This window comes from Pantherophis guttatus, chromosome 6 (genome assembly GCF_059756535.1).
Source record: "Pantherophis guttatus breed Tessera chromosome 6, ASM5975653v1, whole genome shotgun sequence".
Classification (NCBI taxonomy): Eukaryota; Metazoa; Chordata; class Lepidosauria; order Squamata; family Colubridae; genus Pantherophis; species Pantherophis guttatus.
The window spans coordinates 93,166,653-93,193,931 of record NC_142068.1 but is presented as its reverse complement, the minus strand read 5'-3'; the positions used below and the strand labels follow the sequence as shown (position 1 = coordinate 93,193,931).

Below are 27,279 nucleotides of genomic sequence, written 5' to 3'. Positions count from 1 at the left end.
TGGGCCATCACAGGTGCTCCTGTCACCAGTGACATTGAGCTGGCCACGCCCACCCTGGTCCCCCAAGGTCAAACACAATCCTAATGTGGCCCTCAATGAAATTGAGTTTGACACTCCTGCCCTACACTAAAGTTCAAAGCTGTGAATACTCTTTCTACCCTGCTTTTTAAAAAGTCCCACTTTCTTTTCCACAGAATATCCTAGGGAATACCACGGCTTGCATTGTTCTGATCTTCGTAGGTAACGAAAAACCACAACATCTGAATATCTTTTCCAAATCCTTCCATCTGGGTTCAGTTCCAAGTGGGGAGAAAGACGCTGGAAGCATGGAGGCTGATTGGAAAGATGGTTTATTGATGGATTTGAAGTCCTGGGCAGCTGAACACATGGAGTGGAGAGTGAGGGTTATTTAAACCCTCTCTTGGGCCTTGCCCTTGAGCTTCCTGTTCCTGTGGCAAGAGCATGTATTCTATTGGTTGCTGTCAGACTCCCATATGGAGTCAAATTTGTCTGAATCAACTTTGGTGGAACCTTGGGCTGATGTAATGTCCCCAGGTGATTTTGCAATGCAGTGAGCCCTGCTGTTAGATGGGTAGAGGGCTAATCCTATTATGTCCTGAGGGGTCATGTCTTAATCCCATCACCCTGGAGCTGGAGGACTTTTGTCTTGTAGATAGGCTGGCCCAGTCTTAATGTGAACCAAATATCTGCTGGGGGCAGGGAGCTGCAGAGAGCTGCTCTTTGTCTTTAAAAACACGTTTCTCCTTTTCTCATCCAGGGAAATATAATATTCTGCCTTTTTAATATTTCCTAGAATATTTCGTTCTTCTAGGAGAGGGGCAGGTGCTAACTTTCTACACTATCCATCACTTCAGTATCTTGTTAATTCTAAGGCTGGTTGTTTTGCTTATTGTCATGAGTTTGGTCTTCTTTATATTTAATATTATTCCCATTTTTACTCTGCTCCATGTGTTTTACTACATTAAAAGGAAGCATTTCTTCCCTCCCAGTCTCAGTAGAAGGTTTTGCTGATTGAATCGTTCCAAATGAAAGCATAGATGCTGCAGAATTCCTATATTTGCAGAGTTATTCAGTCCCCTTTTGCCATAGTGTTATCTCTCTTCTTTTCATCGTTTAATTTGATGTCCAAGGCTCGGAGCTGGCTGAGGAATCCGGTGTTTGGACAGATGCCTCTGTGAGAGTCCACTGATTTCAAGGCTTCCACAAGTGTCAGGTTTTCGTGGATCATCAAGTACGCCAACACTAACGTGGCCGAACGGCTTAGCCCCATAGCACAATGGACAAAGACCTTGCCTGGAAAAACATAACAAAAGCAACTTCAGCAGTGGTGGGATTCATATAATTTAGCAACCGGTTCTCTGCCCTAATGACTGGCTGGGTGGGCGTGGCCATGTTGGGTGTGGCCACGGAGTGTGACAGGCAGCACTCGGCCTCCTGCACACACCTGGGAGCAAAAACAGGGCATTTTCTTCTTCTTAAGATGTACGATGTTCTGAATAGCGCAGTTTTTTGCAGTTCCACTGGTGTTATTGCAGGAAGCTTGATGTGTTTTGTAAAATTCTTGGACATGGTGCCAAGTGCTCCAATGATGATGATGATGATGATGATGATGATGATGATGATAATAATAATAATAATAATAATAATAATAATAATAATAATAATAATAATGTATGGTTCATTGACATTGCAATACCTGGTGATGCACGGATTGAAGATAAGCAGCAAGAAAAATCACAAAGTACCGGGACTTGCAAATTGAAGTTGAGCGACTGTGGAAAAAGAAATTGTGTGTTGTCCCGATTGTAATTGGAGCCCTCGGAGCAATACCCAAAGGGCTACCCCGCTATTTAGAAATTCTAAATTTGCCGGACTTGAACATTTTGACTCTACAAAAAACCACTTTACTCAGAACAGCTTACATGCTCTGACGATACCTTAACAGTTCCTAGGTCCTTGGTTAGGACTTGAGCTGCTGAGCTATTAACCAGCCTCAAAGGCTGTGAATCTCACTAAAGATTAAATAATAATAATAATAATAATAATAATAATAATAATAATAATATCCTTAACAAACCAACCAAGTACCTTAAGAACCTCCAACCAAGTACCTTAAGAAGGTATTTGGTTGATACCTACGATGCTGGTAGCAACCCGTATCAACCATTAGCACCAGTCAATGGTATTTGTGATGCATTTTTGAATGTTCAGTTTATTTATTTTTATTTATTTATTTATTTGATCAAATTTGTATACCGCCCTACTCCCGAAGGACTCAGGGCAGTGAACAGGCACAAAATAAAACACATAGATACAAAAGTTAAGAGCAAAATTAAAACCAAATTAAATATTTGAGCCCAAGACAATTTAAAACATCCCAAAAATTTAGAACAGATTTAAAATTTCAATTTAAATTTAAAAATTAAAAATTAAAAGTGGGGAAAGATCAGGCCAGGCTGGCTTGCTGAAATAGAAAAGTCTTTAGAGTGCGGCGGAAAGTGCGCAGGTCCGGGATCCTACATATCTCCGGGGGGAGCTCATTCCAGATAGTAGGTGCCCCCACAGAGAAGGCCCTCCCCCTGGGGGCCGACAGTCAACACTGTTTGGCCGACAGCACCCGGAGGAGCCCCTCTCTATGAGAGCGTACCGGCCGGTGGGAGGTTGATTGTGGTAGTAGGCAGTCCCGTAAATAGCCAGGTCCTAAGCCATGGAGCGCTCTAAAGGTGGTAACCAAAACCTTGAAGCGCACCCGGAAGACCACCGGGAGCCAGTGCAGCTCACGCAGGAGAGGTGTTACGTGGGAGCGCCATGTCGCTCCCATAACTACCCGCGCGGCCGCACTCTGCGCCAGTTGGAGCCTCCGGGTGCTCCTCAAGGGGAGCCCCATGTAGAGAGCGTTGCAATAGTCCAGGCGGGAAGTGACGAGGGCATGAGTGACTGTGTGTAAAGAGTCCCGATCCAGAAAGGGACGCAACTGGCGAATCAGGCGAACCTAATGGAAAACCCTCCTGGTCACGGCCGTCAAATGCTCTTCTAAAGACAGCCGTGAATCCAGGAGGACGCCCAAGTTGCGAGCCCTCTCCGTATTCAGTTGACTGAATTTCATATTTAATGAATAAAGATAATAAAAACATGTAACAGTGATACCCACTGTCATCGGGGCACTTGGTACCATGTCCAAGAATTTTATAAGGTACATCAACAAATTGCAGCTTCCTGCAATAATACCAGTGGAACTGCAAAAAACTGCTCTACTTGGAACATCATACATCTTAAGAAAGTACTTGGTTGATACCTAAGACGCTGGCAGCAACCCGTATCAGCCATTAGCACCAGTCAATGGTATTTGTGATGCATTTTTGAATGTTCAGTTGACTGAGTTTCATGTTTAATGAATAAAAGAGATAATGATGATGATGATGATGATAGATTTAATCTTCAATTCGATTCACAATATGTGACTAGTAAAAACTTAACAGTTCAAGTCCTAGCCAAGGACCTAAAAGGTGTTAAGATAGCGTCTGAGTATATAAGCAGTTCCGAGTAGGGTGGTGTTTTTTTTGCAAAGTCAGGATATTCAGGTCTAATAAGTTCAAAATTTCCATCTATCTAAGCAGCCTTTTGGGTATTGCTCAAAGGCCTCGGTTACTATAGGTACAACCATTGATTTCTTCCTCCACAATCGCTCAACTTCAACTTACAGATTGCGATATTTTGTTATTTTTTCTAGTTGTTTCTCTTCAATTCGTGCATCACCAGCTGGTATTATTATTATTATTATTATTATTATTATTATTATTATTATTATTATTATTATTATCTCTTTTATTCATTAAGCATGAAACTCAGTCAACTGAATATTTAAAAATTATTATTTTTATTATTACTACTACAACTATTCAAAGCACTGTTGAAGAGGCTCTTGGGAAGATTTGGAAAATCATTTTGAACCAATTCTGCATTGCTCCCAAGAGTTAGCATGGTTGTATCCATGAAGTTCTGAGAAGTTGAACTCAACTTTAGATCATGTTGCTTTTCCAAGCTTCCAAGACAACTTCTTTTTCTTATTTACGTGGTGTAGAAAAATCCCAGCTCTAAGCATGAAGAATTAAACAAATCTTCTTTCACTTTATAACCAGTGGTGGGATTTAAATAATTTAACAACCAGTTCTCTGCCCTAATGACCGGCTGGGTGGGTGTGGCCATGGTGGGCATGGCCAGGGGGTGTGACAGGCATCACTGGGCCTCCTGCACCCCCCTGGGAGCAAAAACGGGCCATGGGGGTGATGTGCCGCACCCCCCACACCTCCCGCACCTCCGCACCCCGTTTTGGGCTTAGTAGGCATCCCCTGGGAGCAAAAACAGGCTGGGGGGGTGCGCCATACTCCCATGCCCCGTTTTGGGCCTAGTAGGCCTCCCTGCACCCCCTGGGAGCAAAAACAGGCTGGGGGGGTGTGCCACACCTCCATGCCCCGTTTTGGGCCTAGGAGGCCTCCCTGAAGCCTCCTGGGAGCAAAAACAGCCCTAGGAGGCCTCCCTGAAGCCTCCTGGCAAGTGAAAACGGGCTGCAGGGGGCCACGCTGTCCTCCTCCACACCCCATTTCGGGCCTAGGAGGCTTCCCTGCACTTACCTGGGAGCCAAAATGGAGTGCGTGGGGATTCCTGGAAGGGGTGGGCGGGAAGGGGCGGGGCTAGCCAGCAGTTTAACTACCGGTTCACCCAAACAGGCCCAAACCGGCTGAATCCCACCACTGTTTATAACCATTGGTAATTATGGGCCAGAAGACTGTCCAGAGAAGCTTTCCTGAAACAAAATAAGCACTGAAAGCACAGCCTTTTTTTTGGATGCCATTCTTCATATTTTTTAAAAAATCTACTCTTACCTCCTGCAGTATTTAAGGCCTTGTGTATGAAATCGGCAGCTTCGTGGAAGAAGATGCTTATGTCAAACGAATTGTCATCAAAAGCTTGCACTCCGTAGTACTGAATCGGCAGGTCTCGGTAATAACGTGCTCCAGTGTTGATGTTGTAGGGCCCGTCGGCTGCATTAAGGATATGAGTGATGCCAATGCTCTGAAGAATGGATTTACTTCTTGCTGCCCATCTGTCAAAAGACAATCAAGGCTTGTCAAAAGACAATCAAAAAAAGAGAAAAACTGGAGAGCTATCTTTGCCCCCATTACATTGGCCCACTCCACCTGGTCAGGCAGGGAGGGTATGCTGCGGAAGCCATCAATTAAAGAACTTTGACTGGCAGGATTCAGGAAGAGAGCCTTCTCTATCAATTGCTTCCATCGTTTGGAACAGTCTCCTTCCCCTTCCCCTTCCCCCCCCTGCCAGGGGTGAGGTTCCCCCCACATTCTCTTGGCCTTTCGCAAACATCTGAAGACCTGGCTCTGCCGACTCATTTGGGGCTCACAGAAAAACATGGTGCCACGGGTTTAGTTATTCTGAATGTTAAATGTTACTTTACCTTGTATTCAGAGATTCATACAGGTTTTTATGTCTGAGAGCCGCGGTAGTGCAGTGGTTAGTATGCAGTACTGCAGATTACTTCTGCTGCCTGCCTGCCTGCCTGCAATTTGGCAATTTGAATCTCACCAGGCTCAAGGTTGACTCAGCCTTCCATTCAGAGGTGGTATTCAGCCGGTTCGGACCGGTTCAGGTGAACCGGTAGCAGAAATCGCGGGTGGGCCTATCCACCCACCCATCCGGCTCTATACTGTCCTGTTTAGGCACGTTTTTGAAGCTGGGTGCATGCACGGAAGGCACACGCATGAGCAAAGACCATTGTTGTGAGCAAGGCCCAAGTAGTTAGTATTAAATGCAAACAGTTCGAAAACAAACAGACTTTATTAGAACATCTGAGAATTAACTAATTCTCAGCATAGTCCAAACTAAATTAAAACAAACTGTCCATAACACAAATTCTTCAGTCTAATCACCAACCTTGGTATAATTAGGCAAACTGCCAAAGGCTTCTCTTGGCAAAAGTTCAAAAGCAGAAGACATTGACCAGAGATAAGTGCAGCAAGACTATCAACGTTGTTTTCCGACAAAGAGCCCAAGAGCCGTTGCTGGTCTTTTAAGCCTTATGGGAGGGGCCAATCATCTCTTGGCTCTACTCCCAAGTCGTCCTCTTTGCTTTAGCTGCTCTTACCTTCTGGCAGCTCTTCTTATACGTGCACTAGGAACAGGCTCCTCCTGTTCCTCTGCCTCTCTACTGTCAACCTCTGGAGGCTCCGGAGTCCGCACATCACGCCCTGATGGCCCTGGCCCCCTCTCTGCCTCTGATGCAGAGCCCTCATTCAGGCCTTCCCCAGCCTCCAGGACTGGCCCATGTTCTTCCTCAGCCTCATCGCTGTCCGACTCCGCTGCCAGGCTGCTAGTGGACCACAACACGCATGCGCAGAAGGCCAGGCGCATGCACACACTCACATTTTTGGTGCTGGGCGAACCGGTAGGTAAATTATGTGAATCCCACCTCTGCTTCCATCCTTCCGAAGTTGGTAAAATGAAGACCCAGATTGTTGGGGGCAAGACGCTGACTCTGTAAACCGCTTAGAGAGGGCTGTGAAGCAGTATATAAGTCTACGTGCTATTGCTATTGCTATTATTTGGACACCAGAGTCACTTTGTGAGGGAGGTGGCTTTTAAGTCTAATATATACTGTAAATATAAAATAAATAAATCACTTCTTGGTCACCGTTGAAGCCCACAGAGGCTCCTATCAACTGAATTTCAGCTACTTGCAACCCACTCCGTCCAGGAGTAATAGATCAATTGCCTCCCATTTGGTCGCCTCCTTCCTGGTTAGCTATTGAAGCGAAAAAGAAATGAGCAGAATTTGTTTTTCTTCCTCTTAATGCTGGGACAAGGGCCTCCAGGAATTCTCCTAGCTTGTTCAGAGGCTGTGATGTTTGTAAGCCCCGGGCAACTCTCTTGATCAAAGTGAAAAATGTTCAGCTTTGATCACGAAATATGGGTTGATTGACAGTGTTCCCTTCACCAGGCCCTGGGCCTGGAATTCTCCTCCATCGCTGGTTCACAGACCAGATGTTCTAGACATCATCGCTAGCGGTTTGATTGGAATGGTTTGACAAGAGTCGTGACGGCTCTGATTTTTAATTATCCTCAAGTGAACGTCTGTCTAATGATCCTTCAGTATGGATGATGAAAACAATTATCAGGGTATGCAGAATGCTGGAGCCTGGAAATGTGTTTTCAGACTAACAAACATAATTAAATGGAGAAGCTTTCAGGAGCTCACAAGAATTTACCTCTAAGCAGGGGTGAAATTTACTTACCTTCCCTACCGGTTTGCCAATGTGTGCGCACCACGTGTGCACTTGCTCCGCTCGTGCACGCCATTGTCTGCACATGCGCAAAGTCTTCTGTGCATGCGCAGAGACTTAAAAGGTCGCAAAAAAGCGATGTCATGATGTCTGTGCAGGTGGGCGGAGCCTCCCGCAGCCACCGCTACCAGTTCGCCCGGGCCGGATAGAACCAGCTGGATTTCACCCCTGCCTCTATGCATTTATTAAAATGTGCTAGTGAAAAAATGTACTACCAGCAGTGGTGGGATTCAGCCAGTTCGCACCACTTTGGGAGAACCGGTTGTTAACTTTCTGAGCAGTTTGGCAAACTGGTTGTTGGAAGAAATCATTAGGGCAGAGAACTAGTTGTTAAATTACTTAAATCCCACCACTGACTACCAGGCGTCCTCTGATTTTTGGCCATCAAATATTAACACATTTCCCTACAATATGTGGTTCTTTACGCTCCACGCATGCCAGGTCTATGCCGCTTCATTGCACATAGATGGCGACTCAGCCATTCATTTATTTTCCATGGAATTGAAGACTAACAAGATTTTGCTGGAAAAAAATGAATTTGGGAATCCTGCAAGCAACTAACCATGTCCTCTTTCTTTCTTTCTTTCTTTCTTTCTTTCTTTCTTTCTTTCTTTCTTTCTTTCTTTCTTTCTTTCTTTCTTTCTTCTTTCTTTCTTTCTTTCTCTTTCTTTCCTTCCTTCCTTCCTTCCTTCCTTCCTTCCTTCTTTTTTTTAAAAAAAAATTCTATCTCTGCATTACATCTTACATCAGTGTCTCTCAACCTTGGACACCCAGAATTTTGGGAGTTGAAATCCACACAGGTCCAAGTGGCCAAGGTAATTTTAAAAAGGTGAAAAATAACATGCTGATGGTGACGACATCATCCATTCAGTCATGTCCGACTCTTGGCAATTCTCTGGTCCAGTTCACTTCTAAGCAACCATCCTACTTACGCATCTCCAAGGTAGAGGTTTGGCCACACTTGGTCCACATGATTGTCAGATCCTCCTCTGGCCCATACCAGTCTCTGCAGTTCAGACAATGCTGGGGTTTCATAATGGTTTTTCCTCTCTGGACTGGGATTGTGGGAAGAACAAGTGCTTAGATTGGTCATGGCTGCTTTATACTTCTGTTCAAACGATGATTCCCGGCTGACCTTCCTGGAAACAAAGAGTTAGGTTTTCCATTAATTATGATATTTTGCATATAACTAGTGTTCTAAACATGGCAAAGATACTGGAGTGGGGTTGCCATTTCCTTCTCCAGTGGATCATGTTTTGTCAGAGCTCTCTGCTATGACCTGCCCATCTTGGGTGGTCCTGCATGGCATAGCTCATAGCTTCATTGCACTGTGCAAGCCCCTTCACCACGACAAGGCAGTGATCCATGAAACGGATAGTCAGGGTTTTCCCAGTTGCAATGTATGGCTATGAAAGTTGGACCATAAGGAAGGTGGAGCACCAAAGAATCGAACTCTGGTGCTGGAGAAGACTCCTACGAGTCCCTTGGACGGCAAGGTGATCAAACCGGTCAGTCCTAGAGGAGATCAACCCTGACTGCTCTTTAGAAGGCCAGTTCCTGAAGATGAAACTCAAATACTTTGGCCACCTAATGAGAAGGAAGGACTCACTGGAGAAGAGCCTAATGCTGGGAAAGACCAAGGGTAAAAGAAGAAATGGATGACAGAGAATGAGGCGGCTGGATAGAGTTACTGAAGCAGTAGGCGTGATCTTAAATGGACTCCAGGGGATGGTAGAGGACAGGAAAGCCTGGAGGAACGTTGTCCATGGGGTCACGATGGGTTGGACACAACTTCGCGACTAACAACAACTAACAACAACAACAGTGTTCTAAATTGCTCTTTTCTCCTCCTCCATGGCTTCTTTGTTGGCCATTGAGGAAAAAGTGTCTCCTTCTTCCAGTTCAGCATGGAAACATGAAGCAGAACAAGATAGCTGAGAATAAAGGGTTGATGAATGATTGGAGACTGAATACAAAGTGAGTGACCAGGATAGAAAGACTTCAAGGAGATTTGAGAGAGAATGAATAAGGATCAAACCAGGAGTGGTTCTCCCAGTTCACAATGGGATTGCGTGTGTGCATGTGCGCTTCTGCGCATGCGCAGATCACCCATGATGATGTCGGGGCAGGTGGGCGGAGCCTCCCGCCAGTTTTACTACCAATTCTAAAGAACCGGACAGAACCGGGAGGAACCCACCACTGGATCAAACCAGAAAATATGAAGAAAAAGATAAATGGAGAAAGACCAAGACAATTGTGATTGGACTGAATTGATGAGATTTTCAAAGACAGAGAGATGAGAAGCTTATAGGACACAAAAACAGTGCAATAGCAATAGCACTTAGACTTATATATCACTTCGCAGTGCTTTACAGCCCTCTCTAAGCAGTTTACAGAGTCAGCCTATTGCCCCCAACAATCTGGGTCCTCATTTTACCCACCTGGGAAGGATGGAAGGCTGAATCAACCTTGAGCCTGGGGAGATTTGAATGCCAAATTGCAGGCAACCGGCAGGCAGCAGAAATAGCCTGCAATACTGCACTCAACCACTGCGCCACCACAGCTCAACAGTGCAGGTAGCTGTTTATGGATATGGTGGAAGCAGGACTGTTTGCAAAGGCAGAAAGATATGGAGAGTGAGCTGTGTTGACATAAACTACTTTTAGTTAGACACACACACACACCTTTTTTTTCTTTCCTCAAATCTCTTGTTTTAAAATTCTTTGGCTTATGATTTTGTCCTCCTGTTTCTACATACATACATAAGATAATTTAATTTCGTTTTAATGTATTTTAATATTTGTATTGTGTGTTTTTAATTCTGGCTGTTCACCGCCCCGAGTCCTTCGGGAGAGGGGGTGTTATAAAAATTTAATAAATAAAATAAAATAAATAAATAAATACGCTTGAAGAAAGTTAGCACCTACCCCTCTCCTAGAAGAATGAAATATTTTGAGAAATATTAAAAAGGCAGAATATTATATTTCCCTATATAAGAAATGGAGAAACATGCTCTTAAAAAGAGAGAAAGGACTCTCAGTCTCTCTGCCCCCAGCGGATATTTTGTGCCCATTAAGAAAGACTGGGCCAGCCTATCTACAAAACAAAAGACCTTCAGGTCCAGGGTGATGGGATTAAGAACAGGACCTGATCCTTCAGGACATAATAGGATTAACCCACTATCATTTAGAAGAAGACACAGAATTCACTACATTGCACAATCTTCTAAGGGTATTTCACTCATTGCATCACCCTCAGAAACTTCAACCAAACTTAGCTCAGACAAACACCTAGGATTTGTACTTTACCTATAGAGCCAGCGATGACCTCTACATAACCCCTACAGGGACCCTACATGGAGTCTGACAACAGCCAATAGAATACATGCTCTTGAACAGGAACAGGAAGCTCTCAAGTGCAAAGCTCAAGTGTAGGTATAAACCCCCACCCCCACTTCAACTCCATGTGGTCAGCTGTCCAGAACCACAAACCCATGTGGTTCTGCTTCATCATTAAACCATCTTTCCAATTAGCCTCCTTGTTTCCAGTGTCTTTTTCCCAGTTTGGAACTGAACCAGATGGATATTTCTTCCAACACACTGGAAGTGGTTGATGGACGAATAGCAGATCCCACCCAGGGGTGGGTTCTAAATTTTTTTACTACCGGTTCTGTGGGCATGGCTTATTTTGTGGGCGTGGCTTGATGATCATGTGAAAATTCTTTAGGAGAGGTACTGGTCTACCAGGCTTTTAACTACTTGCAGAGCTGTACCAGTCTACCCATTTATTTTTGGAGGCACCAGTCTACCCATTTATTTTTAGAGGCACTGGTCTACTCATTTGTTTTTGGAGGCATCGGTCTACCCATTTATTTTTGGAGGCACCAGTCTACTCATTTGTTTTTGGAGGCACCGGTCTACCACCACACTGCCTTTTAAGCCCTGCAGCAAGAGTATAAACAGGTTTTTTCCTTCTAACCGATTAGCTGGGACTCGGGAGGCAGCAATAGATTGGGGGTGGGGCCAAATAAAAGGTAAGAATAATGCAGGCGGGGGGGGCGGGGGGACAGGGGGCCGAGGTCCCAAACAAAGAGAGCCGGTTCGGTGACGTCATATCGTCACCGCTACCGACTCAGCCAACCGGGCCAAACCGTGAGAAACCCACTACTGATCCCACCTCATTCCCCACACAGGTTGCTCCCCCCTTTCCCATCTTTTTGGCATATTTTATAATTTTGCTGCTATTTGATATATAGCAATATGCAGGTATGTGTGTGTGCGCACACACAGACACATTCATACACACAAACATAGTTTTACAGCTTTTAACCTTGTAACCCAGGGTCACCTTGTGGTGAGATGGGACACAAATAAATTTAACAAACAAACAAACAAACAAACAAACATGGGTGCACAACATTGCTTACCCCCTTGCTTGCTGAGAAGCATGATGTAGCCCCCTGTGGAGCCTATTGCAATAACCAAGAAAGGACGTAACTGAGTCATGGATGACCGTTCTCAGATGCAACCAGCTCAGGAAGTGATGCAACTGCTACACTGGTGCAACTGTGTGAAATTGTTTCTTCCTGCAACCTCTACATGACCTGGTGATCCAGGGAATCCAGGTGAGATTGAAGGAACATATATCCAAGTTGCAGGCCTGCTCTTTCAGTTCCCCAGATCCAGTTTCACTAGTTGGCTAAGATTTCAGGTTTTTTGTTTTTTGTTTTTAATTTGATTTATATGCCGCCCTTCTCTGGAGACTCAGGGCGGCTTACAATGCGTTAAGCAATAGCCTTCATACTTTTGTATATTTATACAAAGTCAGCTTATTGCCCCCACAAACTGGGTCCTCAATTTACCTACCTTAGAAAGGATGGAAGGCTGAGTCAACCTTGAGCCTGGCGAGATTCGATCTTACTTTAATTGCAGATAGCTGGTGTTAAATTACAGTGCTTCTGTCTGTTCAGCTAAACCAGGTTTGCCTTCATCCAACCCATTACTGACTTCAACAGGGGTGGGATTAAAAAAAATTAGCAACCAGTTCTCTGCCTGGTTGCTGGGTGGGCGTGGCCTACCCCAGGCTCCGGAGTTCCTCTGAATGCCAGAAACGGGCCCATTTTTGGATTTCCAGAACTTGCAGGAGGCCCGTTTTTTGCCCTCCCCAGGCTCCGGAGGCTTTCTTCGAATGTCCGGGAGGGTGAAAACAGCCTCCCTCGGGCTCCGAAGGCCCTCAGGAGGCCGGAAATGGGCCCATTTGCAGACTTCCGGAACTTCCGAGAGGCCTGTATTTTTGCCCTCCCAGAGCCTCTGCGTGGGCGCTGCACTTACCTGGCATCCAAAACAGGCCGCGTGGAGACTCCTGGAAGTGGTCGGGTGGGGTGAGAAGGTCCAGCCAGTCCTTGCAACTACCAGTTTGGCGAACCAGATGTAAAATTAGCATCCGGTTCATCTGAATCAGTCCGAACTGGCTGAATCCCACCCCTGGACTTCAGGCAATGTTCAGGGATGCTTCCTCTGAGTAGTACATAAGGAGCAATAGCTGAGATGGCGCAGATAAAAACTGCTTCCCAGGACATTTTTAGCTTAAGAAGCATTGCACTGACCGCTTGGAACTCAGTAATGTCTTCTCTTCCCTTCTTCTTATTTTTTTTTATAGAAAATTGGAAAAGTCACTTAATATAAAATATCTTCACAGAACAGAAGATATGTCTGGAAGCCTTCAGTCTATCTGAGATAAATCTCTGCAGTGGCAAACAGCTAGTTTTGCCAGAGGCCATTATCCCTGCTTTAAATACATCTGTGTCTTCTATGTCTTCTGACATAAAGGAAGACATCTATATTTTTATCCCCAGTCTAATATTAGATGATACCGAGGGCAAAATCACATCATGAATTGGATGTCCTTGTCTCTCCTAAGGAGGTTTTACCGTTTAAAATAACATTGGAGCTTGGGAGTCTCTGGATTTGATTCATGCAACTGAATTTTCTCCCTGCATGAATTCCTTCAAGCTCACCAAAAACCAGGTTTTGGGGGAAAACATTAGGATTTGTAAGCTTCCTTTCAGACAGACCTGGGTGCCCTGAGCAGGTATCTGGGTTCCTTAGGCAGCTCCAAAGATTTCTTTTTAGCCATGAGACCTTAAGGTAGTCCTTGAATTACGACCACAATTGAGCTCTCAACATTTCTGTTGCTAAGCAAGATAGTTGTTATGGGAGTTTTTGTCCCATTTTACCACCATTCTTGCCACGGTTCTTAAGCGAATCACTGCAGGGGTTAAGTTAGTAACAGGGTTGTTAAGTGAATCTGGCTAACCCTTTGACTTTGCTCGTCTGAAGATCGCAAAAGGGGATCCCATGATCCTGGGACACTCCAACCGTCATAAATAGGAACCAGTTTCCAAGTGTCTGAATTTTGATCACGAGGATGCTGAAAAACGGTCATAAGCTACTTAAGAAGAGATGTTCATTCTTCAAATTACACTTATTATTAGGGGAGATATGATAGCAGTGTTGCAATATTTGAGGGGCTGCTGCAGAGAGGAAGGGATCAAGCTATTTTCCAAAGCACCTGATGGCCAGACAAGGAATAATGGATGGAAACTGATCAAGGAGAGATTCAACCTGGAAATAAGGAGAAATTTTCCGATAGTGAGAACAATCAACTCATGGAACAAAAGTTGCCTTCGGAAGTTGTGAAAGCTTCATCACTGGAAGCTTTCAAGAAGAGACTGGACTGCCATCTGTCAGAAATGGTGTAGGGTCTCCTGCTTGGACCAGATGACCTACAAGGTTCCTTCCAACTCTGTTAATCTGTTAATTAAATCTGTTAATTACAAACAGAAAGATTGGTACCTGGTTGCAGTTGGTTATTTCGCTTGTTATCTTCTGCAAAATCCTTGCAGGCTCTTGCCTCTTTCATCCACCAGTAATAAAGCTTATTGCTTAATCCTTCTGGCTGGTTTCTTTTTTTAGTCACCAATAGCCAACCCTCTGCTGGTACTGGATAAACACCGTTTCTACATGGTGTGTTTGTAGATTAAGTTTCTGATACTTTTGACTTGTGCCTGGCTTCCAGCCTGCTTCTTGGCCCCTGCATCCTGTAATCAGAGTAGAAATATGAGAAAATCACTTTACAAAAGATTGCAGAAGTAGCTCAAGATTCTTAAAAAATAGAACCTGGGAAAGGACTGACAATTTAGAGAGGATTTATACTTTCAGTGGGATAGGCTAACCTTACAATATATTTTCCTTGCAATCTCCTGTTTCCTCAAAAATAAGACCCAACCAAAAAATAATCCCTAATGCGTCTTTTGGAGCAAAAATGAATATAAGACCCGGTCTTATTTTCGGGGAAACACAGTAGTAAAAGGGCTATTCTAAATTTGTATCCTGGGACTGCATAAAATTTAAATCCGGCTCTTGCCAAATTATTTACGTTTTGCTACTATTAGAAATGCAGAATCTATTAAAATTAGATAGGGAGTGTTAATTATGGACGTCCTGTGGCTATATGCTTTAGAGCTGTGTTTTCGAACTTGGCAACTTGAAATTTGTGGATTTCAACTCCCAGCATGCCGGCTGGGGAATTCTGAGACTTGAAATTCATATCTGTTCAATTGCCAAGGTTGAAAAACACTGCTTTAGAGCAGGAGTGAAATGCTTCCGGTTCGGACTCGATCACCCAATCCGGTAGCGATGGAGGTGGGTGGTTCGGAGAACCGGTAGCAAAAATCCCTGGTACCCCTCCCCCCATGCCCAGCTGAGCCGGACAATCATCAGAGGCTTTTTTTTTTTTACTTTTAAAAGCATTTTTTCTACAACCTCTTCGGCCGAAAAAATGCTTTTAAAAGTAAAAAAAAAAAGCCTCTGATGATCACACAGCTCAGCTGGGATCGTCAAAGGCTTTTAAAAGAAAAAAAAACCTTTTTTAAAAAAATGCCTCTGACGATCCAAGCTGAGTTGCCTGATCAGCAGAGGCTTTTTAAAAAACTCAGCTTGGATCGTCAGAGGCATTTAAAAGAAAAAAACCCTTTTTTTTCTTTTAAATGCCTCTGACGATCCCAGCTGAGTTGCCTGATCGGCAGAGGCTTAGCCTCTGCCGATCAGGCAACTCAGCTGGGATCGTCAGAGCCTTTTGAAATCATTTTTTACAACCTCTTTACTGAAGAGGTTGTAGAAAAAATGGTTTTAAAAGTAAAAAAAAAAATATTGGCCATGCCCACCCAGTCACATTCCCCCCCACAAGCCACACCCACAGAACCGGTAGTAACAAATTTTAGATTTCACCACTGCTTTAGAGGTTTTGTCCTGAAAAGAGACAGCTGTTCCAGATGAGTCCTGGCCTGAGCATCTGCTCAGCCCCCCCCCGCCCCCCACCTCCCACGAGGATTTGCCAATGAATACAACCATTCTTGGGGGAAACTGCATTGGAAATCACAGCTTCCTTTGGGTTACACATCGTTGTAGCTGATAGTACTGGAAAAATCAGATTTCTCCACTTTGCAGGCAGAAGGGAGACGTCTGTGGCAAGGAGTGGGGGTCCAACTTTTGCTGGTTTTCTCAAGCAGCTATAATTCAAAGTGTTCTAGAGCATAAGAAGGCCAGATTTGCTCTCTATCAATTACTTCATCGGGTTGCAATGTGACAAAAGATCAAGTTTTCTTTGTCTGCAGGACAGGTGGGTAAACAAGCTGTCAACATTCTGACTGACCAAAGCAAGCACGGCCGAGACGATCCAATCTCTTAATGCAAAACTTTACTGAATACATCATTTCGGCACAGAAGAGGGCAAAACCAGATCTAGCTAATTCCCGCGCAAACCCACATAATTGAAGTATGGATTCTTCCTTCCCCCCCCCCCGTTAGAACAGGTCACATTGTCCAATTGAGTTTCATTGTATTGCTATGAGAAAAAGGCTTTGGCTTTGGCAAACACCTGCCGGAGTGTCCTTGGCTCTCACGGCTGTCTTCTTGATGTCTGGAGCCTACATTCCATCGCCCCCTTCCCTCTCCCCTGGTTCGTTAGCAAGCTGAGAAGCAATAATGGTTGCATCTGCAAAAGTGCACTTCGAAACTTGACATCAAGCATTGTAGGCTGCCCACTTTGAACACTAGGTGTTGCTCTGGAACAACACACAAAACCTGAGGAAATAATACTTTCCTCTGCTCCAAGTTATTTTCCAGGTTATTTGGAAAATAGTTGACTTCTTTTCCAAAGCACCAGAATGCAAGACAAGAAGCAGTGGATGGAAACTAACCAAGGAGAGAAGCAACCTAGAACTAAGGAGAAATTCCCTAACAGTGAGAACAATTAACCGGTGGAATGGCTTGCCTTCAGAAGTTGTGGGTGCTTCATCACTGGAGGCTTCTAAGAAGAAATTAGACAGCCATTTTTCTGTAATTGTGTAGGGACTCCTGCCTAAGTAGGGGGTTGGACTAGAAGACCTCAAAGGTCCCTTCCAACTCTGATGATGTTCTACATTCTGTTCTATAATCCAAACAGCTGACTTTAGTTAAGTCTCTGGTTGTAATGCCTCTGTTTGCCATAAGTAAATAGGATAGGGTGTCAGCCTCTGCTTTTGCTGTTTTGGCTGCCATAGGAACCGGGAGGGGGGAGAGCTAGGGAGCTTGGGGGGGAAGCATGCTGGAGGAGGGGTGTGGCTTCGGAAGAAACGAAACTGAATCCTTGAAGTGGCTATCGGGTCAACCGTCGTGGCATTCCTGATTGATGACGCTGCCAGACGTGCTTCCACCTGACCCTGGGAGATCTTTGGATTGGATGATTTACGATGGACAGTGGGAGGGGATGCTTTCTATATGCACTTTTCGCGCCTATTACTTTAATTTCAGCTTAGCCGTGGTTGCGTTCACTTCATTTCTAGTAAAAGTACCTTTCTCTATAAAACATGGAGTTTGGGTCATTCTTTCCTGGACTTTGAAGGAAGCACACCTGACATTCATATTACAGATCAGGAGAATGGCCAGATAAGATGTTTAACCTTCGACAGGAAAGCTTTTAATGTGTTTGCTCTGGTTCCCATTGGGAACTCACAAATTTAACTGAAACATATTTGAAATGTGACCGGATCGGAATTGGGAAAACCCAGATGATTGCTAGGTTGTGGCAAAAGATTAGCATCTCATGATGATCTGGATTTTTGCAGCCTTTGGATAATATTTCTATGATAATTACCCATTGACTGAACACATAGACCAGGGATGCCAAACTCGATTTCATTGAGGGCCACATCAGGGTTGTGTTTGACCTCGGGGGGGACGTGGGGGCATGGGGAAGGCGTGGCCAGCTTGACATCACTTGTGTTGGGGGCACCTGTGATGGCCTGAATGCTCTGCCAGAGAAAACAGGCTCCTGAGCTCCGTTTTCAGCTGCGACGGCCTCCTGCAACCCTCTGCCAGCGAAAACAGCACCCAGTCCTTTGCTGTGTCCAGGGTGGCCCTGCAGGCCAGATCTAAGTACCCCGTGGGCCGGCTCCAGCTCCTTGAGTTTGATACCCCTGACATAGACTAAATGGAATGAAGGGTAGGTTTCAGTGGTGGGTTTCAAATTTTTTTACTACCGGTTCTGTGAGTGTGGCTTGGTGGGCATGGCATGGCATGGCTTGGTGGGCGTGGCAGGGGAAGGATACTGTAAAATCTCCATTCCCTCCCCGCTCCAGGGGAAGGTTACTGCAAAATCCTCATTCCCTCCCCACTCCAGGGGAAAGATACTGTAAAATCTCCATTCCCACCCCACTCCAGGGGAAGGTTACTGCAAAATCCCCATTCCCTCCCCACTCCAGGGGAAAGATAATGTAAAATCTCCATTCCCACCCCACTCCAGGGGAAGGTTACTGCAAAATCCCCATTCCCTCCCCACTCCAGGGGAAAGATACTGTAAAATCTCCATTCCCACCCCACTCCAGGGGAAGGTTACTGCAAAATCCCCGTTTCCTCCCGATCAGTTGGGACTTGGGAGGCAGAGAATAGATGGGGGCGGGGCCAGTCAGAGGTGGTATTTACCGGTTCTCCGAACTACTCAAAATTTCCACTACCGGTTCTCCAGAACTGGTCAGAACCTGCTGAAACCCACCTCTGGTAGGTTTATTTGTTGCATCCCCGATGTGTCAACCCAAATACCATCTCTATACACTCTCTGTGGGATCTCTTGGAATTGGCACATTTTATTTCTCCTTGGAGACTTCATATTTCCTGCTGCTTGTTCAAGCCCTAACAACCTGTGTGTGCTTGAATGCGAAGGCACCATGGCAAATATTATCTAAGTGACTCCCATGTGGCTTTTGTGGCTTTTGACTCACTGTTTTCCAGGACTTTTGCTTCCCGTTGTTGCGCTCTGTGTCAAATGCTGCCTTCTGAGTCGTCTCCACCCATTTTTTTTCGGAGTTTTCAAATGAGTCAGACTTTGAACCGCATGGAAACTATGTTTGCTTCTGAGGTCATTGCAGAGCTGGGTGTGGTAGGCAGAGAACATGGCAGCAGAAAAAACTACAGAAACCATGTAGCACAAACCTATACAGGCAAGAGAAAAACTGAGTAAATAGCTAATCTTCAAAATGGCTTGAAGATTGGTTTACCATTTTATATTACGCCCAATTTTGATGCAATTAGTTTTAATCGAGGAGAAAATTGCCCCCAATTTAATCAGACCGGCAGGAAAATCAATGCATTGATTACAGTTCTTATAACAGTTCAGCTAAGGTGCTTCCTGATTGACAGCTCCGATCCTCTGCCTAGTAAAATAAGCATTCAGATAATGGGGAAGCTTTTGTTAAGGTTTAGAGGGGTGGGTCTCCTTCTCTTTAAATTTCTACCACCACCTTCCAACTCTGGAATGGGGTAGAAAAGGAGAGACTGAGCAGAAGCAGACCATGGTTAAGAAGAGAGGGACTTGAGTTTCCCATTCCCATTCCTGCCCGTTTTTAAATCAGGGTACACCAGGAGTGTCAAACTTGATTTCATTGAGGGTCGCTTCAGGTTTGTGTTTGACCTTGGGGGGGGAGGGGAGTGGCCAGGGTAGGCATGGCCAGCTCGACATCACTTGTTAAGGGTGCATGTGGTGGTCTGAGCGCTCTGCCAGCAAAAATAGAACTTGGGTGGGCCGCTCCATTTTCGTTGGCAGAGGATTGCAGGAGGCTGTTGCAGCTGAAAACGGAGCTCAGGAGGGCCATGCGCAGCCCTCTCGAGCTCCATTTTTGCTGGCAGAGGCACCATGGACCAGAACTTCGTTGTTTCTAGGGCAACTCCATGGGCCATATGTAAGCAGGCCAGATCCGTCCCCCGGGCCTTCAGTTTGACACCCCTGGTGTACTCTATATTTTATAATTTACCTGTTAACTCTGCCAGGTTCTTATCCCATCTCTCTGGGCTAAAGACTTTTAGGACGATGTGGGATGCCTGGGGAGTGACCACAAGCCTCAGCCTATGACCTTGCTCCAAGACCAAATGCAAATTTAGGAAGACCTCATCCTTTCTCAATTCCGCTTCCAAGAGCTGCCATCACAACATAACACATTTGTGTCCCAAGTAGAGAGTATTTTTTTTTATCTGATTTATATGCCGCCCTTCTCCGAAGACTCAGGGTGGCTTACAATGCGTTAAGCAATAGCCTTCATTCTTTTGTATATTTATACAAAGTCAGCTTATTGCCCCCACAAACTGGGTCCTCATTTCACCTACCTTTGAAAGGATGGAAGGCTGAGTCAACCTTGAGCCTGGTGAGATTCGAACTTGCAGTAATTGCAGGCAGCTGATTTTAATAACAGTGCTTTAATCTGCTGCGCTACCAGGGCTCCTGGTAAGCAGGGCTCCTGCCATGAATAAATGGCAGCACCAGCACAGTGAACAAACATGCGAAGTGTTAGTACCGCTTTATACTACACTGGTAAGACCACACCTGGAATACTACATCCAGTTTTGGTCTCCACATTACAAAAAAAAGATGTTGAGACTCTGGAAAGAGTACAAAGAAGAGCAATGAAGATAATTAGGGGACCCAAAGCTAAAGAGTACGTTGAAGGGTTGTGGGAACTGGGTATATCTTGTCTAATGAAGAAAAGGACCAGGGGTCACATGAATTTTCTAACATTTGAGGATATTAGAAATATCTCTGTCAGGGACTTCCGGTTTGCGAGCCTCGGCGACGGCGGTGTTTTTTTAAAGACCGCCAGCCCCGCCGCCTGTAGAGCCGCCCCGCGATCGAGGAGCGGCTCGAAAACTCCAAAATCTTGAAGATTGAAGGAGAAGAGATAGCAGGGTACAGGTCGAGCCCCTGTAACCCCCCAGGGAATTGTTTCTGGGGAGGAAACAGGCGTGGCTCCCTTCTAACCTGCTGAAACTCCGGGCGGCGTGGGACGTTTCTGCTAATTAGCAGAACAAGCCGGCAGCAGCAAACTTTTAAAGCGAAAGGAACTAAACTTAACAAACAGCGGAAATATCAACTTGAATCCAGAAACTTGAAAATTGCAAGTATTAGTGCTTTGTTGACTTTCTAATTCAAAAGAGAAAGTGAGTGAGTGAAAGTGATTTGAAAAAATATGGCGCCCAGCATTTGAGTTAACGAGCTAGTGAAAGTGGATTTGTGAAGCCTTCCTGCTTTGCTACAAAGTTATAAAGCTGCTACAAAGTTGCTCTATCTAAAGAAAAAATTTCTTTTTCTAAAATTTGACTTTGCTTTACTTCAGTTTCACTTGATTAAATCTGGGGGACTTTTTTAGAAGTTTCTGTGGAAGAGGGAAAGGAAAAAGAATTTCCCTCTTCAGAAAAACTAGCTTACGTGGCACGATGGCTTCAAAGAAGCAGGAAGGGAAGACAACAGGGGGGGGATCCCCCACACACAAACATGAAACGCAGCTTCCCCCTGCTCAACAGTTACAGACTCAAAAAAGAGAATTTGATGTGGGAGATTTAAAAGAATTCATTTCTAAAACTCTGGATGATAAATTTCAAAAATCTCAACAGGAGATAGATGACAAACTTCAAAAATCACATCAGGGGATAGATGATAAACTTCAAAAATCACACCAGGAATTTATGCAGGAAATTAATGAAGTTAAAGATATGGTGAAACAGAATCAAAATAAGGTGACCAAAAAAATATCAGAAGTGGCATCTGGTCTGGCAGAATTTATTGGGAAAGTTGATTTTAAAGTTGAAGAATTTAAATCAGAAGTTAATGTAAAGATGAAAGACAATGACTATAAAATTGCTGATGTTGACAATAAAATGCAGAGAGTTGAAGATGAGATTGTTATGATACAATTCAGGGCAATGGAGTTCGCTATACGGCTTCGGGGAATTCGAGAGGAGGAAAGACAGGATTTGAGACAAGTCTGTTCTGAGGCCTTGGCTAAGATTTTACAAGTTAATCCTGATGTGGTTTTTCATAAAATAGACAAAATTTACAGAGTGAACTCTTGGGTGGCCAGACAAAGACAATTACCTAGAGATGTGGTCATATATTTTACAGAAAGAGAAATAAGAAATGATATCCTGCAAAAATCCTTTTACACTTCTGTACAAGTCGGGGGCTCACGAATTGGAATTTTTAAAGAATTACCTCCTAAAATGTTGAAAGCTAGAAAAGAATTTGGCTTTCTTGTTAAGGAATTGCAAAATTTACAGATACCCTTCCGGTGGGACGCACCAGCTGGGATAATTTTCAGATACAAGGGAGAAAGATGCCGTTTGAATACCGTGGAGAAGGCACAACACTTTTATACTACTATTCTTAAGGTAAGAACACCATCTCCACGTACATCTACAGTTTTGGAGATTAAAGAGAGTGAAGAGAAGCAACCTCAACGAGAATTGCAAGAACAGTCCAAGCAGGAATTAGAAGGAGTGCAAGGTGCAGAAGGAGGTTTTTTGGATGAGCCCTTGCTGGAATCTTCTCCAATTTTGGACTCGGTTCGGATGATTGAATTTAAGGATCAACGTATAACTAGAGCTCAATCTAAGTTACTTAAACAAAAGCAACAACAACAACAGGAAAGACAAGACAAGGAGGCAGTTAAGAGTACTGCACATGAGATCGGAGCTATGGGAGGAGCGAAATCGAAGCTTTCGGATGACCTTCAAGTATTTTGCTCTGTGCTCCGAAAAGAGGCTGATGATCTTTAAGTGTTTATCTTGGAATGTTAATGGGTTGAATTCAGCACAGAAAAGGAAGAAATTATTTACATATTTGAAACAATTTAATAATGATATAATTTGTTTACAAGAAACGCATATCACAACTCAAGATCAAAAATATCTGATAAACTCCAAACTAGGAATACATTTTATATCTTCAACTTCGCAAAAAAAGAATGGTGTGGTTATCTATGTAAATAAAAAATTAACAGCTAAAGTTATAGAAACAGATGAAGATGGTAGGTTTGTAGCAATTGAATTGCTTACGGCAAAGGGCCAAATTCTTTTGATTGGAATTTATGCTCCCAATCAACAACAGGACTATTTCTACAAGATGCTACATACCAAAATACTGCAATGGGATTACAGATCTATTTTAATTATGGGAGACTGGAATGGAGTAATTGATTCTAAATTAGATAAAAAGAGTTTGGCAAAGTCTAGAATCAGACTACCACAGACCTTTTTTGACATGAAAGAAGATATGGAACTAAAAGATGTTTGGAGAATACATAATCCAAAAGAACTGGACTACACTTTCTTTTCTGATAGACACAGATCCTTCTCTAGGATTGACTTTATCTTGTTGTCAGATGATTTACTTGTCAAGACAAAAAGAACAAAGATTTTTCCAAGAACTTTGACTGACCATAGCCCAGTATGGATAGAAATTGAGATGGATAAGGTTGAGAGACGTTCCTGGAGATTAAATGAGAACTTGTTTAGATATGAAAAAAATACAACAGAACTTAAAAAGCATCTGAAAGAATTTTTTGAAATAAATCTGAATAAAGGTACCCCAATTGAAATTGTCTGGGACGCAAGCAAAGCTTATATGAGAGGGGTACTTATCTACATGAACTCTAAACATAGACTGTTTCGACAAAAGAAAAGATCTGAATTGGAAATAGAAATAAAGAATAAAGAACAGTTACTTATTAAAAATCCAACAGATGAAAGAATAAGCAGTGCTATAAAACTTTTGAAAGACCAATTTCAAATGCTTATGGCGGAACAAGTTGCAACAAACTTACAATATGCGAAGCATAATACATTTTGCAACGCTAATAAACCGGGCAGATGGTTGGCTTACACATTGAGGAAAAAACAAAGTATACGGACTATAGATAGTATTGATATTGGAGGGAAAGAAATTTTTCAACAAAAATTAATTAAAGAAGCTTTTGTGGACTATTATACCAAATTATATGCCAAGGAGGAGGTGCAGAATGGACTTATAGAAAAATATTTAAACGATAAAAGAGTTACAAAAATTACTGATCAACAAAAGGAAAGGATGAATTATCCTATAACAGAGGAGGAGATAATAGTAGCAATTAAACAGTTAAAAACAGCCAAAGCTCCTGGTACGGATGGTTTGACTGCAGTGTATTACAAAACCTTGCAAGCTGAAATGGTGGAACAACTTAGAGACTTATTTTGCAATATTCAACAAGGGGGTAAAATACCCCCATCATGGACAACAGCTTACATATCTTTGATACCAAAAGAACAAGTCGGTCCTAAAAAACCAGAGAATTATAGACCAATATCTCTTTTGAATACAGATTATAAAATCTATGCAAAAGTATTAGCCAACAGGTTGATGCCAGTAATCCAAAAGGTGATTCATGAGGACCAAGCGGGATTTATCGAGGGCAGATACATGAAGGACAATGTAAGGCAAGTAATAGATTTATTGGAATATCTTGACAAGAATAAACAGATTCCTGCAATGCTGGTCTTTTTGGACGCAGAGAAGGCCTTTGACAGAGTTGATTGGAATTTTCTACTAAAGACTTTAAAAAAGATGGATTTTGGGGATCAATTTATACAAGCGATTTCAGCAATTTACCAAGAGCAAAAGGCACAGATCATCATTAATGGAAGTTTGACAACAGAGTTTAAAATTGAAAAAGGAACAAGACAGGGATGTCCGTTGTCCCCACTTTTATTTATTCTAACACTAGAAGTCTTGTTAAATACAATACGGGACTCTAATACTTTGAAAGGAATAAGGATTAGGCAAGAGGATTACAGAATAAAGGCATTTGCAGATGATCTGGTTGTTACCCTATCACAACCAATGGAATCAATAATCCTGATGAAGGACATTATACAAGACTATGGTAAAGTTTCAGGTTTTAGACTGAATCCAAAAAAGACTAAAATGATAGTTAAAAACATGACACAAGATCGTAAACATGAGCTTGAAAGGAGGGCAGGTTTTGAGACTGTACCTAAGGTAAAATATCTAGGAGTTCAGGTTGCAGAATCAAACATGAAATTGTTTCAAAATAACTATGAGGTGTTGTGGCGAGAGGTGCAGAAAGACATGGAGATTTGGAAAAAACTGCAGCTGTCTTTACTTGGAAGAATAGCAGCAGTTAAGATGAACATTTTGCCAAGATTTCTTTTTTTTGTTTCAAATGATTCCGGTGCTTAAAAGTGATAAACAATTGAAAGTTTGGCAATCTGGAGTGAATAAGTTTGTCTGGAACGAGAAGAAGCCGAGAGTGAAATTGAAAATTATGCAAGATGTTCCAGAAAGAGGAGGTCTTAAACTTCCAAACCTACAGTTATATTATGATGCAGCAGCTTTAACTTTAACAAGTGATTGGTTTGGAAGGAAAAAGACTGGAATACTGAATGCAGAAAGTTTTGATCTTGAATTTGGATGGCATGCTTACTTATTTTACGACGACAAAGTAGATAAAGTATTTAAAAGTCATATACTGAGAGACTCTTTGATGAGAGTCTGGAAGAAGCACCGATTCAAATGGGATTATAAAATACCGCTATGGCTGGATCTTGGTCATACTTTGTGGAATACAAATATAATGTCACTCGGGGGGTTTTTATATAAAAAGGTTCTTTTTACAGATGCGGGTAGATGGCAGCTGAAGACATTGCAGACACTGTTGGATGAAGGGATTAATTTAACTTGGTTACAATATAATCAATTACAATTGAGATGGAAAGAGGACCAAAAAACTGGTATTATGTTGCATGAGGAAGAATTGGTTAGACATATAAGAGAGAAAGGTCCAATGCATATCAAAAGGCTTTATAATGTTTTGCTAGAAAGAGATTCAGAAACTGAATTAGTTAAAGACTGTATGATTAAGTGGGCACAGAATTTTGAAGAACCAGTGATGCTGGAAACATGGGAAAAAATTTGGGTTCAGAATGTTAAATTTACACAGTCGCAGAACCTGAGGGAAAATTTCTACAAAATGTTTTATAGATGGCATTTAGATCCCAAAAAGTTGTCATGTATGTACCCTAATGTTCAGCCAAAATGTTGGAGATGTGAATGTTTGGATGCTACGTATTATCATGTCTGGTGGACCTGTAGGAAAGTTAAGGCTTTTTGGATAAAAATTTGGTGGGTCATGCAGAATGTTTTGAAGAAAAAAATTCAATTTTCTCCACAACTGTTTTTATTGGGTATAGTTAAGGGTTTTACATTGGGTGAAACAAAATTGATATTGTATATGATAACAGCGGCAAGATTGTTGATAGGTAAATACTGGAAGAATGAAGCTTTGCCCACTATTGAGGAATGGACTTTGAAGATGGCCAGTTTTGCAGAGATGGCGAAGATTTCAGCATATTTAAAAGACTGTTCACAAGAGACTTATGAGTGGGAATGGAAAAGGTGGATAGAATATGTTCAGAACAAATATCAAACTAGAAAGTATCAAATAGCTTTTACTTGAAAACAATGTACTAGAAATTTTTTAAAGTAATGAGATAAAGAGAAAAATTATATAGGGGAGGGAGGGGCTCAAGTTTATATATAAGTGTTATATTAGGGTTCTTCATGATTATGAGTATATTATAGGGAAGTCTGGGGGGAGGGGAGGGTTAGGGAGGGTTAGGGAGGTTGGGAAGGTTGGGGGGGGAGGTGGGGGGGAAAAAGGGGTGAAAATGTAATTGTAAAACTTTTGCAATAAAAAAAAAAAAGAAATATCTCTGTCACAGAGAAGAAGGGGTCGACTTGTTCTAAATGTGAGGAGGGCAAGACAAGAAGTAACAGCTGGAAGTTTATCAAAGAGAGATCCAATCTAAAATTAAAGAGAAAATTCCGGACAGTGAGAACAATTAATCAATGGAATGACCTGCCTTCAGAAGTTGTGGGTGCTTCATCACTGGAGGCTTTTAAGAAGAGACTGGACAGCCATTTGTCTGGAATGGTATGGGACCGTGATGGCTAACCTATGGCACGTGTACCACAGGTGGCACGTAGCGCCCTCTCTGTCGGCATGCGAGCTATCACCCCAGTTCAGCTCCGCCGTGCATGCGTGTGCGCCTCCCACCGGCCAACTGGACGTCGGGTCTCTGCCGTGCATGCACAGGGACGTGGCACGTGCAAGGGGTGGGGCACACATGCACGGGGGGGTGGGCCACATGCAGGGTGTCAGGTTTCGATGTCGTCTCAATTAAAATAAATTGCATTTCCAAACAAATAGTCTTGGAGAAATCTTTCATTTTATTAAGCACGACAACCTGTCCCCGATCGTGGCGTAGCCAACACTGACTTCCTGACCCCAAAACCTTCCCTTTCCGTTCCCCAATTCTCTGCGTCTCATTGGCCCTCTTCCCAAATCACTCTCCCCATATCTACTACTTCAGCTCCCAGGAATGTCCCCCCTCCCATCTCATCTCCTCGGAAACATCATCTCCAGGGAAAATAAGTAGGCGAGAAGTCAAGCGTCCTCTTGCCAGCTGCCCCCTCTTCTCCTTCTTAT

The 27,279-nt window shown here is 43.2% G+C and overlaps 1 protein-coding gene across 1 annotated transcript; it reads right to left on the bottom strand.

Annotated features, from left to right (window-relative positions):
• Positions 1 to 332: 332 nt before the first annotated feature.
• On the bottom strand, positions 333 to 18,873 carry LOC117676150 (dual specificity protein phosphatase 13B-like). The gene is made up of 5 exons (XM_034435417.3): positions 18,694 to 18,873; positions 14,231 to 14,475; positions 8,309 to 8,515; positions 4,905 to 5,125; positions 333 to 1,314 (listed from the first exon to the last, which is right to left on the bottom strand). The coding sequence occupies exons 3-5, from the start codon at positions 8,467 to 8,469 to the stop codon at positions 1,091 to 1,093; spliced, it is 606 nt and encodes a 201-aa protein (XP_034291308.2). The 5' UTR covers positions 8,470 to 8,515; positions 14,231 to 14,475; positions 18,694 to 18,873; the 3' UTR covers positions 333 to 1,090.
• Positions 18,874 to 27,279: the final 8,406 nt, after the last annotated feature.

What these genes read in the sequence shown, in the direction of transcription:
- LOC117676150 (XM_034435417.3), bottom strand. Translation starts at nt 8,469, where the DNA reads ATGACCAATCTAAGCACTTGTTCTTCCCACAATCCCAGTCCAGAGAGG. An exon ending in AACCTCTACCTTGGAGATGC is followed by an intron (nt 5,126 to 8,308) that starts GTAAGTAGGATG and finishes GTCTTTTGACAG; the next exon opens with ATGGGCAGCAAGAAGTAAAT. An exon ending in GGCCTTAAATACTGCAGGAG is followed by an intron (nt 1,315 to 4,904) that starts GTAAGAGTAGAT and finishes ATGTTTTTCCAG; the next exon opens with GCAAGGTCTTTGTCCATTGT.